The sequence below is a fragment of the Staurois parvus genome, unplaced genomic scaffold (assembly GCF_062004578.1).
Source record: "Staurois parvus isolate SC_StPar_1 unplaced genomic scaffold, SC_StPar_1.0 ptg000014l, whole genome shotgun sequence".
Taxonomy (NCBI): Eukaryota; Metazoa; Chordata; class Amphibia; order Anura; family Ranidae; genus Staurois; species Staurois parvus.
In genome coordinates, this window is record NW_028317810.1 from 8877508 (window position 1) to 8899058 (window position 21551).

Here is a 21551-nt window from a genome sequence, read left to right on the forward strand (position 1 = left end):
TTCTGAAAGCTATGGCATGAAAAATCAATCAGACTGAATACATTGTAGTTATTGTATAGTGCTCAGCAATAATTGATATTAAGAAAAGATCCACATGTGTATTTGTGGGGAGTTTAGATGAGTGGATGAATATTTTTTAGTACAAAAAGGTCCCAATGAAAGTTTAAAAGCATGGGTTGTATTATTTTATACACAGATGCATTGAGAATGTAAATGCAAGGTTTTTTGTTTTTTTTTAAATGAACTCTTTATTCCAGGAAACTAGATACAGTATATATATATAGTGTGTTTATATATATGTCTGCAGTACAGTATATACATACACACCACTGATCAGCAATAACTTTATTACCACCCACCTAGTATTTAGTAAGTCCGCCTTCTACTGCCAAAACAGCCATGAGCCATTGAGGAAGCTAGACTCACCACCACGTCTTATAATGTATCCTGTGGTATCTGGCACCAAGCTGTCAGTAGCAAATTCTTGTATCAGATTTGTTTTTCCAGCACATCCCACAGATACTCTATGGTTTGAGATCTGGAGACTTTGGAGGCAAGACAACACCTCACACTCATGTATTGTTCAAACCATTCTTGAACCATTTTTGCAGTGTTGCAGGGCGCATTGTCCTGCTGAAAGAGGCCACTGCCATAAAAATATACTATTTCCATGAAGGGCTGTACTTGGTCAATGTCTTGTCTTGGTTTTGTACAATGTTTGGGTAGGTGGTACATGCCAAGTAATATCCACATCAATGGAAGGACCCAAGGTTTCCCAGCAAAATATTGCCAAAGCATCACATTGCCTCTGCTGGCTTGTCTTCTTCCTATAGTGCAAACTCTTCCCCAAGTAAGTGACAGACACACACCTGGCCATCCACATGATGTAAAAGAAAAGTGATTCATCAGACCAGGCCACCTTGTTTGATTGCTCTATTGTCCAGTTCTGATGCTCATTGTAGGTGCTTTGGACTGTGGACACGGGTCAGCATGGGCGCTTTGATTGGTCTGCAACTGCGCAGCCCCATGTAAAACAAACTACGATGCCCATTTTTTCTGCTTTTAACACATCAACTTTAGGGACCAAGTGTTCATAATCACTATTCACTGTAAGTGGTCATAAAGTTATGGCTAATGGTGTAAATGTGTATGTGTGTATATAAATAGAGAGAGAGAATGAGAGTGGAGAATCAGCCTGGGGCAGGGCTAAGGGGGTAAATTTGGGAAAGCAGATGTGCCTCCTTCAGCCCCCTTCAGAGAAGTGTAGGAGTTAACGGAGTACAAGACAAGGAAAGCTCTCTGCTGGTGCTAAGAAGCAGGAGTACCATACTGACAGCCACAGAAATTCTAGGAAACACCTGTACACGCACAGGGCAATGTAACTTTTCTGTTCGGATCATCCTACTACTTTGGATTTTGTGCTGAAGATAAGCCTGTTGCTTTACTAGCTGAAGTAAGTAATTTGTGGCTGTTTTGCAAAGAAAAAAAGGCTGTATAATCTAATGCACCTGCCCCAAGACTGGCTGCAAATTGAGCAGCTGACCCCACTAAGATTGTGGAGCAGTTTGCCCTAGACCATTTTGTGTGCAATTTTCCCAAGGAACTGTACAAATGAGTGGCCCAGACTGAATTCCAGTCCCTAGGTGAGATGGCTGCTGCAGTGGAACAATTCAGCTACATAGAGGACTTCTTAGGGTGCCCTTCATCAACAAGGGAGCTACTCAGGAGCAACGAGGCACCTCCTAGAGTCAATGTGTTAGTGGATGACTGGTGTAATACCCCTGCTGAAACCAGACCACAACCTAAACTTCCTAGGAACTGGCAGGTTGATAGAGAACTCTGCCACATTCATTGCTAGGCCTGCCACCAACTCATTCACCTGGCATCCCAGTGCCCAAAGTATGATCCAAAGGAATTTATTTGGGCCAACAACACCCCATGTATTGGTATGTGCATGTACTGCTAACACTGTAAATCTTCATAAGTGTGTGATGCGGGTTAATGGACAGGAGTTTTTTGCACTCCTCAACACTGGGAGTGTCATTACCCATCTCCGAACTGACCAGTTGCTGGGAAAGCTGTTACCTGGAGAACAAGTCCGTGTCATCTGTGTGCACAGTGATATGAAAGACTATCCTGTGGCCTGTGTTACCTTGTCCACCCTGAATAGCAGAGGTAAGGGGTTAGCAATGTTTGGAAAAGTTATACAGCTATATGACATATAACTATATACAACATTCCACTTTGGAGAAGATGAAGGATGAGTATTGCATTATGTAGAATATGCACATATGAAAGAATGGTAAGTTTAGCTAACCCATATTAAGATGTTCAAACTTACTAGGGTTAATTAAATCGAGCCAGGATGAACAGAATTTTTACCAAATAGCGAGAGTATAGTAGAATAAGAAAAGCCAATGGAAGTTCAACATTATTTTGAAAACAGCATAGTATAATCCTAATGTTCTGTACCCAAGCATCAAAAGAGAACAGACTCCACTGATTCCTCATGTGGTGTATTGAACCAAATACCTCATATTTTACTCTGAAGATTACAAGTGATCCTCAGATAAATCAAAGGAACATGATGGGCATAAGTGTTGCAAATTCTGGACTGGTACATAAACATGTCTACAAAATGAATCAATGTAAAATGTTCATGTAAAAGCATGTGTTTATGTAAAGTGTATATTTATGATAGCCCATGCAGCATTAACACAACAAATGCCTTGCGTACTTTGACAATTGAATTTTCTACCACTCAGTATCAGCCAGTAAATCCGTGTTTTTCAATTTCAAAACTGCACCTGTCCCTCTGCACTGCTTTGCTACTGAACGTATGGGATCTCCACATTTTGCAAGCAACATTTTGCTTGCTGTATACATGAAAATTGGTAAAAACAAAATCAATTTAGAGCATACTTCTACATATTAAATATGGTGCTGGCTGTGAAATGCAGTAACCTTCTACTAGCCGATTCCTTCTTGATGGAGTTAACCATAATGACAGGAGGTGCATTCTAGCTCAAAAGCTTTATAGAATAGAACCTCAACAGCTAGGTAACATGTAACGGTACCCCATATTACATGTTGAAAACAGTTTGAGTGGAGAAACATGCCAAAATTGACCAAACCTGAAATAAAACTTGATATATATATATATATATATACTGTATATATATATATATATATATATATACTGTATATATATATATATATATATATATACAGTGTGTGTGTATGAGCATGTGTGTACATGTGTGTGTATATATATATATATATATATATATATACACATACACACAAACATACAAATTAACCCCTGCCTCATAATGTAGATCCAAGAAAGTGGGGTTAAACAAGTAAATAATGTACTGTATTACTGCTACCAACACCCGGCAATATTATATACTTGTTCTTAGATGTCTTTATCTAATTCAAATAGTTTATCTGCTGTAGTGGTTAGTTTTAACAAGTGTTCAAGTATGAAGAGTTATGCTCTGTGTACATGTCTTTTGTACTGCATAAGATAAGCAGCATGCTGCCAGTAACTTAATCTAAAAACACAAATAGACACAGATAAAACACAATAATTCAAGACATTTTGCAATCATTCCAATCACCAATGTACAACCTTCATTCAGTCAGTCAAATGCCTAAAACTGTACAAAGTCTTCACATTTCCAACTCAGGTTAATTCATCAAAAAATCATCTTAAAAAAATAAAATTGGTGTTTTGGAATTCCTAACATTTATCCCTTTAGATAGTGAAGGGCATACTCAAGGAATTTTCCTTCTCGACGACAAGATTTATTTTTCCCTAATACATTAACTGCTAGAGAGGACTGCAAAGCCATGATGTCACACTGTTGTTGAAACACACAGGCTGTTTCTAGCCTATCGAGGTGCATAAACAGGGTCAGTTTTAGAATTATGTGCATAACTGACCCACACATATCGATACAGCGCATATAATGACCATCGAGAACGTCAATTGCTCCAGACAAATCATACATTTTCTACCCTCCTTCTAGTGCTCCAGTCTCTAAGGAGAGTTGATCTTCCCTTAGTAGCACTTCCATCCACTGGTTGGCTAAGGCGGATGAGGCAGCACTGGGCTCGCTCTCGCTTTAGAGTGCAATACTCCCACCTGCTCTTAATCTTCACTGCCTTTCCTACAATTTCTTCCACCTTCAGATTTCCCATAGCTTGAGGGGAAGAACAGTAGTGTTCAGGACAGGGAGAAGGCAGATGTAGAAGAGGGGATACCGAGATGCTAATGTACAACACCCGATATCTGTCACAGCCTGGAAAAAGAAAAGTTATAGTTAGTCTAGTTATACAGAGTAGAATATGCAGAAAAGAATACGGAGACTAAACTTGCCAGTATATAGGCAGACAGGGTTGCTCAGTACTGCTCTATCATCGAACCCCTTGCCCAATCTATAAGTGATTTAGCCATTGATAAACCCTGAAATCCCAAAAGCTTGATTACTTTACCAAAATGTAAGTCGCTTTGCTACTGAAAATAACGATGGCCGCCAAGCAAGGTATGGTCTATACCTTGCTTCTGGAAATCTCCCCATCTGAATCTTGTTGCGAATAAAAACAGAGTGACATCTGCTATGATTCATGCTAAAATTTAAGCTGTCATCAGGGATAAGGTAAGGAAATACACTAGATTTTGGCAGCTGTGGGTGGAACATTATCTCCCCCCACATTTTAATTCTACCCTTCTACTACCCTGTTGACATCTCTCTATCTTCTGCCGGCCATCTGCTATGGCTTACCAAGCACCTCCAAGATCCCCACCTCCCCACTTTTTCTTCCAAGGACCCTCCCCTCCCTTGCTATCCTTCCCTTTTCTCTTTTCCTTTCTCATGTTCCTTTCTACTTTCATTACCCCCCTTGCACTAGGGCATGGGTGTCAAACTGGCAGCCCTCCAGCTGTTGCCATGCTACAAGTCCCATGAGGCATTGCAAGATTGACAGTTACAAGCATGACTCCGAAAGGCAAAGGCATGGTGGGACTTTCGCAACAGCTAGAAGGCCGCCAGTTTGACACCCCTGCACTAGGGGGTTGATTTACTAAAACTGGAGAGTGCAAAATCTGGTGCATTTGTGCATGTTAGTCAATCAGCTTTTAACTACAGTTTGCTCAATTAAGCTTTGACAAAAAATCTGGAAGCTGATGGGTTTCTCTGCAGAGCTGCACTACATTAAGCATGCTCCAGTTTTAGTAAATCAACCCCAAGATGTCCTTCTGTTGATCATCTCTGACTAACATCAATGCGTGCTCCAGCCTATGAAGCTTGACCACTTCAACTTATAGACTCCGTTCTTGATTGCTTAAGTCAGTCATGAATGTGACTATCATTAGGTTTGCTTTTGATGACTGCAATAATAATTTTGGCACTTTGATGTGAACACTGTTATTAATTTATTTTGACCTATTCTCAGTGCGTTGTATGCACCATGCTAAGTTCTACGAACCTATAAAAATTGTGTTAGTATTTTGAATTTTGTGAAGTGCCTGAAACTCAATAAAAATAAGCCTTCAAATCATGCACTAGATATCATGAGCAACCATGTTTATAAGCTGCATACATAGATGGCAATGTGATACTAATGTGATGCTAATGCAAATGTATCTTCTCAGTTTTTAAGTAACTAGATAGTAGATATAACTACATTCAAAATAGGGGAAGGAGTATACACAGACCGACAACTGGAAGAAAAGGACTAAAATGGCTTTTTCTATCAATAGTTGGCTCATGTATAGGCACCTGAATAGTTACGTTTTCTGGACAATACTCCTATTGACCTATGGCTTGGTCAAACATTAAGTTAACCCGTACATTAACAGATGCCGTCTTAAAAAAAACCCTCTATTAGATCATTAATCTACCCAAAGTAAGGCAATGGAGTGGATTTACAAAAGACAAACAGGCTATACACTTTGTAAGGGAATGTTCACTGGTGGAGCTCTGCTGATTTCCATTAACCATCAATGTGCAAGCAAATATGCATTTTTTTATTTTAATGTCCTTACATGTGAACAGGGTATTCTTTGCAAAGAGAGTTTTCTCCGCATTCACTAACCAAAGGGAAAATTTCCTTGCAAAGTGAACAACCTATTTACCTTTAGTAAGTCAACCCCAGTGGGTTTAAATAGGTCAGCTACAGTTAGGCTATATTAAGACAGGTGATTAGGGGCAAAGAGCAGATGTTGGAGGGTCAGACATCTGTCCCTAACTGTAGGGACTTGCTGGATGTGCAGGTACATGTAGCTCCTATCAGCCTGCCATTGCTGTGTGCAGGCTTCCCAGCAGTTTCTCAGGCTTCTGCAGTTTGCCGCATAGGCCTGTGATCACTTCAGGAATCCGCGGTATGTTCCTAATCACCCGTGTAAATGTAGCCTTACAGACCATTGACATATATACACTTGGCATATAACCTAACGCTTTGAATTCAACAATGAATTTGGCCTTATACCTACCTAACTGCAAAATATTTTCATGTTTTGTTTTATAGGATGATTGCTTCTATTAAAATTCAAAAACATGTATTACATTTTAAACATCCTTGTATCTGTAGATTCTTTATTTAAAGTGTATTCAGACAAAATATATATTTTTTGTTCTTTTTTTAGTTTTGGATAGTGTGGGAGAGAGTAAGAACCTCAGATTGGTTAATAATACTATACAGGTTTTTAGTATATAGATTTCCCCCCACTAATTGACTTGCTAACAAAGTTTTGCCAGAGAGGAAGTGAGGGAAACTCTCCACCAGCAACACCGGTAAAAATAAAACAGAATAAAAGAAGGTTAGAAGTCCTGTTTTATTTCTGCCTGTGTCTTTGCTGCAAATTTGACCTCACCCTGTCTGGTGAAATTTTCACTGAGGCAGAAATTGAGACAAAATCTCTTTAACAGAGCCTGTTCAAGTTTTTGGCTCGGCATATTCCAGGGAGTTGATTTACTAAAGGTAAATCTGCTGTTTGCTGTACCAGAGAAGCTGCATTTCACAAGGGAATTTTCCCCAGAGCTTAGCGAATCTGGTGAAGTTTTACTTTGCGAAGAATACCCAATCAGGTGCGCGGAAAATAAAAGAAAACAGTATTTTTCCTTGCACATGATTGGATGATGGAAGTCAGCAGACCTTCACAACACTAGCAATTCCAAAGCGATTTTTGAAAATCATCTTTGGAGTGTCTGACTTTACACTGTTTACTAGAAAGTTGGAAACTTTTGGACAGTTTCAGAGTTACAGTAAGACAATGTTGCACTGAACCACTATGAAGAGATTTTCCAGCATGCACTGCTAAAGTTATATATTTAATGGGTGCAAAAGCCACATCTTTCAGTGTAGAATAAACAAAACATTTTGTATTTGGGTGTCTTTACACTAGCAGTATATATGGTACTTTCTGGAACTGAGGGCTAACATAAAACACTGATCTTTACATGGCTACTGTAAGTTATTGTAACAAAAATGACATCTAATATCAAACTAAAAACTAGTAAAAACAAATAGTTTAGGCAAGTTACTCACTCGGCTGATTTCCAAAAGTGACCTGGATGAGAGAGGCGTCTGTTCCGCTTTGGCAGTTTTTCCAGCATCTCCATCAATTTGGTAAAAGTTGGTCTTTCCTCTTGCTCATAGGCCCAGCAGAAAAGTAGAATGTCCTAACAAAGGATGACACAATTTTATGAGATGAGACACTGACTAGAGATGTTCTGATATAAAGAGAAAACATTTAATACAAACAAAATATAACAAAATCCAAAACTTATTTCATTTTAGGTGGAAAAGGGAAAGGTTTTTTTTCCATCTGTGTCCCAATAAGGAGATTTCTTTCTACTTCCTGTCCTGTATATGCAACAGAAAGTGAGAGGTAATGTCTCCAATATGAGTGAAATTCCTCCTACACAGCTGTAACCAGAACAAGTATCCCTGTTGGAAGGTTTCCCTTCTATTTCTGTTCCAGTGGCAATTCAAAATGAGCTTTTCTCTCTTATTTTCAGCAGTGATGGTAGTCACCAAGGAGAATAGCTTGAGTGTAGCTCCCTAAAACGGCAATAAAAACATGGCAGGGATAATAATGCCCCACCACTCTATGCAAGACAAATATGTTTGGATTTAAAGCTTCCTTAAATTACATATTAATCATCCTTACATTAAACATAGAAATGTGCAGCATTAAACCAGCTAACAGTTCTTAGATCGTTCAGGGGCTCTACACTTGAAAATTTGGGTCTGCACACCAGCCACAGTCATATTAGATTTAGATTTTTATTTGATGTAATATTATGGAGAATGCAATAGGATGATTGGAATATCCCAAGGTGAGCTATTCCCCAAAAGCCAAGGTGATTGAGAACATAGCCAGTATGTACAGTAGATCAGGCAGAATTTCTCATTCTAGTATCCAATAATTCAGTACCAGTCTTCATGTATAACAGACATGTCACTGTTGGTGGTCTTACCCTTTAACATATTTAAGAAATCATTTTAGACCTGAATATTGCATAAACCTCCATAACATTATATATTTTCTGAAAGCAAAATCCCTAAAGAATAAAATAGATATTACTTCAAAGGTCTAGGAAATGCAACATTTCGGTAAAAAGTACACTTAAGTTAATTTTAGGGCACACAAACACAATAAAGCATGCAACATTTTGGTAACATAAAAGATGAGAAAATGAGTAAATAAATACCCAACATGTCAAACCTTATGTTTGCGTGCGCCCATGAAATAGCAACAAACTTCAGTACCTTGTATTTTCCATAAGCAAAGCTTTAAAAGCTTACTATAGTTCATAAGTTTAGCATTACAGAGGAGGTTTGGTGCTATAAATATTGCTCTCAATCCCGTGTGTGTGGTGATATGTAACATGTGTATCGCAATCAATGTTTTCATTCAAAGGCGCCCCCCCTACCCATGCGTTTACGTTCGTATGTGCGTATATGTGGTGGTGGAGGTGACTAGGAGTGATGTCTTGCAAGAATGTAGTCAGTGGGACATACCAATTGATGAATTCAGGCAGCAGGCAGAGATGTGGTCAGCTAACATGCCAAGGATAGGTCCAGGTGGCAGACAGAAACATAGTCAATTAACAGGCCAAGGTCAGTACAGGTGGCAGGCAGAGGCAACACTGCTGTTGACTACACTGGCTGTGGAGACATTTGCACTGGTGAGGCAGGGATCAGGACACTGCTGCTGGCTTACACTGGTATGGTTCCACTGGGACTGGTACGGCGGTGATCAGGAACACTGTTGCTGGCTTAAAGTGGTCTGGTGCACTGGTTTGGTTGAAATCTGAGACACTATTGCTGGCTACACTGGCTGTGTTGACACTGACACTGGTGTGGCAGCAATCAGAACGTTGACACTGGTCTGGCAACACTTGTCTAGTATGGTGGCAATCAGGAGCATCGTTCATGGCTGCACTGGTCCTGGTGATACTGCACTGATGTCATGGATATTGGAGACACTGTTTATGGCTGCACTGGTCTGATGACACTGGCACTGGTGTGGTTAGCAATCAAGAACATTGTTACTGGAATCTGGTGATTGGCTGCACTGATCTGGTAACACTAGCACTGGTGTTGCAGTGATCGTGAACACTATTGCTGGCATACACTGGTCTGGCAACAGTGAGACTAGTGTGGAAGTGATAGTAAATACTGTTCCTGGCTTATACTGGTCTAGTGAAACTTGGATTGGTGTAGCGGTGATCAGGAAAACTGTTACTGGTTTACACTGGTCTGGTGCCACTGGGACTGGTTTGGCAGAGATCTGAGACACTGTTACTGGCTACACTGGCTGTGGTGACACTGGCACTGGCGTGGCAGTGATCAGAATAATGTTGACACTAGAACTAGTGTGGTGGCAATCAGGAAGACTGTTGCTAACTGCACTGGTCTGGTACCACTGCGACTAGTGTGGTGGCAATCTGGAACACTGTTTCTAGCTACAATGGCTCTGGCGACACTGACAGTGATGTGGCAGTGATAAGAACGCTGTTGCTGGCTTACACTGGTCTGATGACAGAGACTGATGTGGTGGTGATCATGAACACCGTTTCCGGCTTACAATAATTTGTTGACACTGCAGCTGGTGTGCAAGCAATCAGAAGCACTGTTGCTGCCTGCAATAGTTTGGGTCACTGGCACTAGTCTGGTGGCAATCAAGAACACTATTGCTGACTTACACTGGTCTGGTCTGGTGATATTGGGACTGGATTGGTGGTGATCAGTAATACTGTTGCTTTCTTACACTGGACTGGTGACACTGAGACTCGTGTGGTGGCAATTAGAAGCACTGTGGCTGGCTGCACTGGTCTGGTGACACTGGGACCTGTGTGATAGCGATCAGGAATACTTACTGGCTTACACTGGGCTGGCGACACTAGGACTTGTGTGGTGGCAATCAGGAATACTTACTGGCTTACACTGGGCTGGTGACACTGGGACTTGCGTGGTGGCGATCAGGAATACTTACTGGATTACACTGGGCTGGTGACACTAGGACTTGTGTGGCGGCAAACAGGAATACTTACTGGCTTACACTGGGCTGGTGACATTGGGACTTGTGTGGTGGTGATCAGGAATACTTACTGGCTTACACTGGGCTGGTGACACTGGGACTTGTGTGGTGGCGATCAGGAATACTTACTGGCTTACACTGGGCTGGTGACACAGGGACTTGTGAGGTGGCAATCAGGAACACCATTGCTGGCTTCACTGATGTGGTGTGGCATGATCTGGAACACTGTCACTGGTTGCACAAGACTGGAAACACTCTGCCTGGTGCTGTGATGATCAGGGACACTGTGGGGTTGATTGACTAAAACTGGAGAGTGCAAAATCTGGATCAGCTCTGAATAGAAACCAGTCAGCTTCCAGTTTTTTTTGTCAAAGTTTAAAGTGGTTCTAAAGCCTTAAAGTTTTTCAGCTTAATAAATTCTATGTGGCACAGGATCGGGTGGGTGGGGCCACCCCGTCTGCTCTGTGTCAATGGACGCAGATAGGCTGGCTCAGAAGTGAGCCTGTATGGGTGCCCCCATGGAAAGCAGCTTTCCATGGGGGCAACTGCCGAAGAGGAAGGGTCAGGAGCACTGGTGGGGGACCTCAGAAGAGGAGGATTGGGGCTGCTCTGTGCAAAACCATTGCACAGAGCAGGTAGGTATAGACATGTTTGTAATTTTAACTTAAAAAAAACCCAAAAGTTTAATGTCACTTTAATTGAACAGGTTAAAAGCTGACAGCTGGCTACCATGCACAGCTACACCAGATTTTGCACTCTGTTTTAGTAAATAAACCCTTGTGGATGGCTTCATTGATATGGTGACAATGTCCTAGTGTGGCTGGCACTGACTGGCTGCACTGAAATATGATGACAGTACAGTGTCACCATACTGGCACTGTACTGGGGTGGCTAGTGATCAGGGACACTAGCTGGCTGCTCTAGTGAAACTGTAAAAAAAAAAAATCACAAAATGTTTCCTACAGTCCAGAGTACCCTGCTCTGTGATCTGGTGCTTTTAGACTGTAAAATAAACCTGGGCTTTGTTTTTGCAGGATAAAACAACAGGCTTACATTAATTAGTCCTCGCCAATAGCTTTTACTTACATTTCTATATCAAAGAAAAGTCCTTCGCACCACAGTTATAGATTACAAAGCACTATGGACTAAATGGCCCACATGAAGTGAGTCACAAGGAGTCACATGCTCCTCCAAGTACCAGGTATTTTTTTCTGCACCAAGCGCTGAACAGAGTGGCAGGGGAACAAAGGAACTGTAAGTATATCCTGGAGTGGGGTTGGAAATTAAAGCAAAATCTGTTGCTTTGTACTGAATGGGCAAAGTATAGGTTTACTATAGTCAGGCAAGATCTTGAACCATTGTTACCCATAGAAACTAACTAGACCTCACCTTTCTGCACTTTAGTACAATCAGAATATCTGCTGATAGGTGGTCCTGGGTTTTGTAAAATATTATTTTTCTTTATAAAATGAGCCAGTTAATTTGCTATCTGCACAGTTGTTTCGGATAAGCAATAACAGCTATGTATTGCTACATTGAAAATAATTTACAGCCTCTTCAAGCTCATACTTGTACTGTATATTTAACTTTATTGAAGCTGTTTAACATATCTGCTGGCAGGACCTCTTAACCATTCCACTTCTGAGCATAACATATATTTTCTTTCTCATTAAAAATGGACGTATTCCCTACTGGTGAGAAAGTTCCAGAGAGAGCTATTAAGGCTGAATTTAGAACTACATCATGAGGAATTTTACATTTGCTCTCTCATAGGAATCTTAAACAAATCATCTGTTAGCAAATGTCTTTAGGTTTTTATAATTTTTTAATACTAGTAGAAAGGATACATGGATTATATTGGAAGCCTGAGTCAGCAAAAAACATTAGTGAATAGTTCAGTAAAACCATTAAAAGTGCTTGACCTGGTCTCTGACACTATGCATTTTATCAGGTTATTAAAGGAACAGTACATTGCACTGTCAATGAGCACCTATTTGGAATTAATAATGCCATTTTTATGAGTTACCTTTAGGTAAATTATGCTACAAGAATCACATGTTTACATTCTTATGATTCCATACTTTTGTGTAATAAATATAGGCAGTTGCAGAATAGCCACCAGTGGGAAATTGCATTGACTCTGTGCTCACTTTGCTTTTAATAATCGTTAGAATAAGTTAGTAGCCAGGCGGACAGTACATTTTTTCAGTTTTGCAGAGGCAAAACTGGAACTTGCATAGGTAAAGAACAAATATGACTGACCCAATATTGATAAAATCAGAAAAACAAGTTTTTAAAAAAAAATGACATTATCATTCATCAATAAGATTATTTATATTGAATTGATCATATTTACACGTTTATCTAATGATTAAACTTTCCTTTAAATAAAAAAAGAATTGTGGCTTATTGGTAAGTTGCAAAATATTCCACTGAGTAGTAATAATTCAGCATATTTTTTGTGCTAATGGAGTTGAAAAGATTTCTCTGTGTATCTCCTGAAACACTGTACATAACACTTAGATGGAATATCTATAAAACATCTATGACTATTTTAGGAGAGGCTGGAGTCACAAGCAACCACTGAAAAATTCTGCCAGTGGATTCTTCAATGATATAAAAATGCTGCAGATATAATTCAACAGGGTATCATATCAGTTTTTAGTGGTTTGGTCAATCACAGTATTGATTACACACAAGCAAAAAAAAAAACATAATCTCACCGATATTTCCTTTCCCATTCCAATTTGGCTAAGATTTGGCTTCATGCCTGTTCCTACTTGCCATATAATCGCTTCTGCTGGCTGACTTTTGAATGGCCATTCTCTGGCATGTAACTCATACCAAATAGTTCTGTGGGGTAAGAAAAGATGAGAGTGTTATCCTACCTCAGGCTCATGCCACCAGCAGAATTTGTGTTCAGTCTTTATTTCATACAAGCTCATGAAAATACTATAGATTATGCCCAGGGCAATTAGTCCAGGACAGATATTAGACATCATTGATAATTGTAATGTCACACTATTATTTACAGTACATTTATCTGCAAGGTGTGGAAATCATTTATCTATATGTAAATCTCAATGTCTTCTGTGTGTCCAGAGTTGTAAGTAAAATGAAGCTTGTAAAATATGCTTAGGAGATTACTTAATTATACATACTGTATACTGTCCATATCTCTAAAATAAAAAAAAAGGTTAAATAAATTGTATTTCAAGCATAGTGCAAGAGAAAGTAATTATCTGGGGACAAATATAAACTTATCTTCCTTTTTTTTCTTCTGTGCTTTGAAAGCTACCTTCACAAGTCCAATCAATTGTAAACACTGTTTTCCTTAAATTCAGCCTGTCTGTAGACTGCAGGCTGCAGTGTATAGTGCAGAGACATGTAACCAAGCCTGATATGCCAATGAAGATATACATTACGTTCTACACTGTTTGATACAATGAGGTTGATTTAATAAAAGCATTGAGATTCACACAAAAACAAGAGAAGATTTGCTTCCTTTATCCAATCACATGTAAAGCAAAATATTTTTTATTTCAGCTGCACATGATTGGATAATTTAAGTGAATCTTCACTTTTTATTTCATGTGCACATTCTCAACTCCTTTAGTAAATCTGCCTCAGTGCCTTTATTTCCATGAACTATACCCAGTCACTTCTTTTTGACTGAAGTCATGTAATCACTTCATAGGTTGAACAAAAAGTACTGAAGGCTGCCCCAGCATAAGCTTAGTTAAGCCCTTCCCAGTGTTCTACCCCCTGTGATTCCATGATTCCAGGCATTAATGTTAACAATGGTTTAGGCCTGTGATTGCAGTGCCGAATGCACAGGGAAAGAAAAGCAGGAGGTAATAAGTTAAATTGGCAACATTTCTTAGAACTCTACTTACCCAAGTGCAAATACATCTGAGTGCTTTGAGAATGGAAGTTTATCCTCCTCTGTATCAGGAGACAACTGCCGTATTATTTCTGGAGCCAAATGGCAAAGCCAACCATTAGGGATCCGAAGCTTGTCTTCTCTCCTGGTCAAAAACATAAGAGATAACATTGGCTATTTTGTTGCATTTATATTATTTAGCTACTCAAATCCAACCCTTTACTGGTCTTGACAATACGGTTAAGGACCCTATTGTATGTGATGTATCCTGGGAACCACATCCCTAATCTCATTGTTTGAAACCAGAAAATTAGCTATCATTAATTCCCTTCCTACATTACTGATGGTACAGAATGTATGGGACATAAAACTTCAAAAACAATGCTAAAATATGAGGGTTACTCGATGTATACCCTTCCACTACAAAATGATACCTTGTCAAAAATTCACCAGATTTTTGAAGACAGTGTTTTGATATCTTTTAAATAATTGCAGGAGAAATTCCACATCCAAAGGGTCTGTTTCGAGCAATACTTTCAGCTCTGGCATGCAATGCACACCCAAAAGAAACTGAGCCAACTTAAACTGTATAAGGTGACAGTATTCAATGTCACTTCTCCTTATCCGCTTACAGGAGATTAACATGGCTACACATGACACATAGAAAATATAGGATGCCCAAGTGGTAAATTCAGACGTAGAGACTCTCCACTCTGCCCAGATGTCTTAGAGATGTTGATGATCTAATACATATGTTATAGCTCTGTCACAGATTTTTAGATTTTGCCATGATATAGTTGATATAAAAACATGGTGTTTAATGTCCAAATCTCTTTCACCCTCATAATTTGTATTTTGGGATGGCTAGGTATCCCAGAGGAAAGAACTTTGTTGACAGTGGCTATTAGCTGACTTCTGTTTATCACAAGGAAACTAACGGCTATAAAATGGCTGTCACCTTTACCTCCTATGGTTGAATATCGGATCAAGGAGGTTAATACTTCTCTTCATTTTGAAAAATTAACATATCAACAGCGAAGGTGTCCCAACGAATTGAAAAAATGTGGTCAGCCTGGTTAAGCACACCTAGGGTGATCCCTGTGGAGCTAGTCCAAGATGGGTTGTTATCTTAATATTCCAAACTGTTATAACAACTACTCACTGGAAATTACTAATAGACCTGTGAACTCATCCCTTGAAGCAACAGCATAAATTCTGGAAAATAAAGGCTGAACCAAAAAGTTTGTAATACCCTTAAAACATGTAGCCATATTTATATAAGATGGTGGTAGAAAAAATGTTCTCTTTTCTCATGGTTGACTTTTCTTTTTATTTTGTTTTGTTCTTTTCTTCTGAGTCATATACTCATTTTATTCCAATGTAAATTTAATATTCAGTAGCTGTAGAAAGCTGTATCTCCACAGATTGTGCCCTTTCATGTATGACTTACCTTTTTTATTTTTCATGCAGTGGTATTGTATATCAAAAATCTTTCACAATAAAAATGATCTGATTATTTGTTCTTAGCTAAATCCATATCAAGTGACAAGTTAACTGCTATATATATTGCCAAACTCATAATGTTTTAGTTTTATGCTCTTTATTCTGTGCCAGTTCTAGGGAACTCAGAGAACATACTTTGATCAAGAGTAACCTACTGTCTTCATATGTCTTCCTTTTCAATCCCAGAGTTATCAAAATTTCCACTATAACACCCACTACTACAACACCTACTAAAATAAGGAACAAGGTTTGGATTTGGTGGGACATCAACCCATCATTTTATGGGGTTTACATAGATCTTACAATCACATACAACATAATTCAGAAATACAGCATTTTTGCATTGCTTCTCCTCCTCTTCTACATGCCAGTGCTAGAAAAACTATTATAAGATTTTAGTCTCTACTTTCAGCGGTCTATCTCTTTTCTTCATTTAAATCCCTCTACTCGTAAAATGTGCAGACATCCCATTGCACAGAGTATTAGACTAAGCTATGCAAGGCCCATCAAAGGTGTGAGGTATTGCAGCTCACCAAAGGATATGTAAACTGCAGTTATCTAAACTATGAATTATAAACCTTCATTTTCTTACACATATTTCAAGATATTTTATCTGCTTTTCTTTCTATTCTGCTCCTTCTTTCAAAAGTATCCAAATATTTTAAAATGAAAATGTTTACGTTCAGACTCAATATATATAGAAAGGTCAAGGCACAGAAGGGAAGTGCTGATATGTAATGCACACTTTTAGTAAACCATAGTACTTTAATAAACACTCAAACATATACCAAACTAACACTGTATTAAAATAGGCACAGTTTGTTCTACATAATTCAATACCCTGTGTAAGCTAACGAAGCACTCCAGAGCTGGTCATACACCAGAAGAACTTAGTTTAAAAAACAAGTTTTGTTTTCAGAACATTCAGTCAATTGTCTAATGGTTAGTGCTAAATTGACATTCATTTTTGACCATAGTGATGAGAAAATTCAAAGGAGTAGGATGGAATGTTTTTTCTCAAATTAAATTCTAACTGTGAATGTGTGTGTTTAGAAAAATTATACATATTTTAATGAAACCCATTTAATACATCTGGGATTCCATTCAAATAGCAGGCCTGGATAAAATTTTAAGGGCTTTGATGAAATTGCTTGACTCAGTGTTGACAAGAAAGAATGTGCTAAGTTTTTTTTACTGAATTTTTGAACGTCTGATCAAAAATGTAATCATGTATGGCTAGCTTAAGATGGTCTCTTACTGACCGTGTATAGCCAGCTTAAGATAGACCCCCTACTTGTCAACTACACTGGAGGTATTTTGCATATTTTAAACAACCAAAAAATGTAAAAGCAAACACCACATCAGCTTAAAGTACAACTAAAGACAAAACTTTTTCTTTTAGTTTTGGAAAGAGTGGAGAGGGATTAGAACCACTATCAATTTTATTGCTTTCTGTGTCCTCTTTAGAGAGATTGACCCTCTCTATTTGCCATGTTTACCATTATCATTGAAAGTAAAAGTAAAAGAAAATCACAAATTTTGGGTTGTCTCCAGAAAAATAATAGAAGGGAAATCTTCCAATTGGGACACTAGTTATGATGACCTGGGGGTCCCCAAGGAATTACCTTAATTTGCAGGAATTTTGTCTCGCTTCCTGTTTTGGCTATGGGACAGGAAGTAAAGGGAAATCTCCCCAACGGGATAGAGATGGAAAATATAAACTGATAGGGGTTATAACCCTCCCTTGGTCTATCCAAAATGAAAAAAAGTTTTGCCTATAGTTCTACTTTAAGTGTTAAAGCCCATTGAGAAGGAACTTGACTGAGAGCAGAGAAGTTTATTAAAGGGTTAATCTATACAGTGTCAAGGATCCCTTCTAAATGAAAAACAGAAAGAAGGGCGCACCACCCTAGTGCATTACCTCAAACACCATTTATTGATTAAAACAAGTGAAAATTAAATAAAATGAATCATAAGACAGGGTCTTTTGGCTCCTCCAAGACCTGGCTAACCAATGTAGAAGATCTTTGCAACACTACACTGCACAAAGCAAATATGCTGATGCATTTCAAGGGATAAACTTTCTTCAGCAGAGGTTGTTAGACTACTTGACTTTAAATGTTCTCAAGGCAGAGATGACTCCCTTTATCAACAGGGAGGGGCTTAAAAAGTGATTTGACCCATTGGGAACCACAGTATGCAGGCACAACAGACCTGTCTCAAGATTGTGACACTAAAAATAATAATAATTGATGGTGACAGGAGTTGGGGTTCATTTTTGGCAGTATCAGGTGTGGAGTCAGAAATTGAGACAGTTCGTCAATTGTGGAACCTAATAAGCAGTTTATGAATTGATTTGCCAATGTGACATGCTATATGTGTGCCTCTCTTCTCACAGGTAAATCCAACATTTCATATTCCTGATATGTGCATGCTGTACCATGTACTTGTATGAAAATGTATCCTGTCCTCTTTGTATTGCTTCCTTTGTGTGAAATACCTGGTGTTTCTGCCAGTCCCTTTACTTTCCTATTAAAAAAAAAAACTGACCACGCTAAGCAGGAGAACACACCGTGGTCAGTTCTCTAGCTATGCTGGAAACTCAGCATGCTCTCCTCCAATGATCAGACTTGTCCTGACACACCCCCCCTTCACAGACATTCACTAGGAAGATTAGTGTTCTGCTGTTTCTCCTGCCCTTACAAACACTTTAAGGTTTATGTTAGGGGAACATAAAAGGAATATTCTCAAGGGACTTGGGCATGCAAGAGGGAAACCTATTAAATCTATTGTTTGGGTAGCTTGGCTGCAGTGGGTCTAAATGTAGATCTGGAGGTTCATTCAGTTACTGTAAAGTATGTGATCAGACCATTGTTGGGACAAGGGAGGGCAACTAAAACATGTTACATGTTACACCCTGAATACTAGCATAACATGTAACATGTTCTAAAAGGTAAATGTGTCCTTTAAGTTGGTTCTTGCATCTACACAAGCTATGTGGATGCAGGAATCCCCCCTGATGGGACATTGTATTCTGACAGTGGGGACTCCCTACTGTCATAATACATTTAGTGCTGCAGCAGATTGGCTACAAGCCGCTGAGATTTTCCAGCAGTCCTGTTCAACAGAAGCTGATCTAACAACTGGCTTCTGTCTAGGAGCTACACACAGATTGAAATTCAGCCAGTCCCTGTTGAACTGGACAAATCTGTGTATACCCAGCTTTACCTTACTCCTTGCTCCCTCCAGTGCTGTGACTTGTGTAAGTAGCTGACTGTGATCACACCCCAGCCTCATCCTCGTACCATACAGGGTTAATATTCTTGTATGGTATGTGATGATGTCAAGACTTTGTGTGGAGGAAGGAAGCACTGGAGCTGGCTGGAGCTTGGAATAGGGTAAGAGTAAGAGACTATTTTTTTTTACTTTTCTGGAGTTGGCTCTATTATGGAATCACACTCCTTGCTGTTTATGCTAAGATTTTTTGATAGGTTAGGACTTACTGGGACTTCTGAGGTGCTACATAGATATGTGACGTATGACGCAATTACGCTAGACCGGAAGTAGGTGTGCGGCCATCTTTGATTAGGGAAAATGCGATTTTCTCCAGGAAAGTGCCTGTCCATGTGCTAAACAAGCCGAAAGCTGGAGTTTTTTATGTAAGTGGATGTAATAAAAGTGTTGTACCTTTATTACTCAGTCTCTAACTGCCTGTTTCACCTTATGAGGGATATGGAGATATACCGAAAGGATATGGGTATACATGTAATGGAAGTTTGAGAAAATTGGAGGTGCAGTTATCTACCATTCCAGAAAGCGGGTTATTACCTCCATAGGGTAATTGTTCATTTGCAGCACCAGTTTGGAGTGGTCACCTTTACACTGGTTGATTTGATTCACATTTTTTGAGTATTGGTTGCAGTGTGCTGAGTTCACTGTCACATTATATAGATGCACTTGGTATGTGCTTCGAGATATATTGTTGGTGCACATTTAGAGTATATTTATAGAATATTGATAATTTTTTTTTTTTTTCCTCTCTTTCACTGCTTTAACACTTTGTGTTGGAGTATGCATGACACATAGTGCACAAATAAATTTTTGTTATAAGATAATACACTATTTGCGATTTATATTTTTTTTGAGGTTTGTTCTACTGGATCATCGGATTGGAAATTTCATATAAAATATCACAAGGAGAAGTGATTGAAGTGAAAAAAAAGTGATTTGGACTTGTTGTATATAGAAAAAGGACACTTTTTGGACACTAAGTTTATTTATTTATTTATTTTATTTCAATTTACTGTATTGTATTTTTATTTATTTTATTTTATGTTGGTTGTTGAAAGATGTGTATTTGGGGTAATTAAGATTGCATATTTAAGTTTGGATATAGATTTAGTGGAGAAAAGGTATAGAGGGGAAATGAAAAGAATTGTTTGCTGATTATATCACTTTCAAGGGTGAAAGTAGTTTATCTTTTCTGGTTAGGCTATTGTTTAATTTTGGGGGTGTTCGTATTATTCACAGGCTAACACTAAGGCCTCGGGAAAATTTACTTACATCAATATTATTTTTATTAGTAACACAGCAAATTATATATATTTGTATTGTCATTTTAAGTATTACTATATTGTTCTTACCATCACTATAAATCCTTTCTGGTCCTTGGGTCCCATAGCTTTTCTATAGTCGTTAGTGCATTTGATGAGTGGGTGTGCTTTACAGTTATTTATTTGTTACAGGTACTTATATAGCGCCATCAATTTACGTAGCACTTTACATATATATATATATATATATATATATATATATATATATATATATATATATATATATATATTGTACATTCACATCAGTCCCTAACCCTCAAGGGGCATGCAATGTAAGGTCCCTAACTTACATTCATACATACACATATGAGGGCCAATTTAGACGGGATCCAATTAATCTACCAGCCCATCTTTGGAGTTGGGGACGAAACCGGAGTATCCGGAGGAAACCCATGCAGGCACAGGGAGAACAGGAAAAATCCAGGCAGGTGGTGCCATGGCTGAGATTTGAATAAATAACCTTAGTACTGCCAGGTGGAAGTGCTAACCATTTAGCCACTGTGCTGCCCATTAAGTTATGAACTTGCACCCTTGCACTGGGATTTTCTATAAAAATATGCGTTAATATTTATGTGCATTTGTTTATATACAGTATGTATATATGGGTGTGTGTGTGTATAACATTTCTCTGCATGCACATGTATGCTCAATTACAGACACTTGCACATAAACATTTTTTTTAGAAAAAAAGTTCAGAGAGTTTTTTTTTTATTATTTTATGTTATTTAATTACTGTATGTTTTATCTCTCTGGTCTTTTGTCCCATAATATTATTAGCATAGTTACCTTGAAGATGCTCAAGTGCTTTTCACTGTGATTTGGGATTTTATCTACTTGCTTTTTAGTGTCTGTAACAATTGAGATGTGGAGTCCATTATTCAATAATGCATTAATTTTTCTTGTGAATCTTCATTTTTATTCCATTTTTTAAAATCTGGATTATCATTAAATATATCCTTAGTTTTTTAATATCTATTTCAATTTATGTAACTTTTTT

At 38.5% G+C, this 21551-nt stretch overlaps 1 protein-coding gene across 2 annotated transcripts in view; it reads right to left on the bottom strand.

Moving 5' to 3' along the window:
- Positions 1-3251: 3251 nt before the first annotated feature.
- KSR2 (kinase suppressor of ras 2) overlaps positions 3252-21551 on the bottom strand; it is a 645462-nt gene continuing 627162 nt past the window's right edge. Inside the window, exons 17-20 of one of the 2 annotated variants that reach the window (XM_089677203.1) lie at positions 14452-14583; positions 13279-13408; positions 7555-7688; positions 3252-4307 (exon numbers count right to left, since the gene is read on the bottom strand). In XM_089677203.1, coding sequence (XP_089533329.1) covers positions 4301-4307; positions 7555-7688; positions 13279-13408; positions 14452-14583 — 403 coding nt within the window. In that variant the 3' untranslated portion in view covers positions 3252-4300. Of the gene's footprint in view, positions 4308-7550; positions 7689-13278; positions 13409-14451; positions 14584-21551 lie in introns of those variants that run through there. The other variant, XM_089677211.1, reaches the window with a different exon arrangement.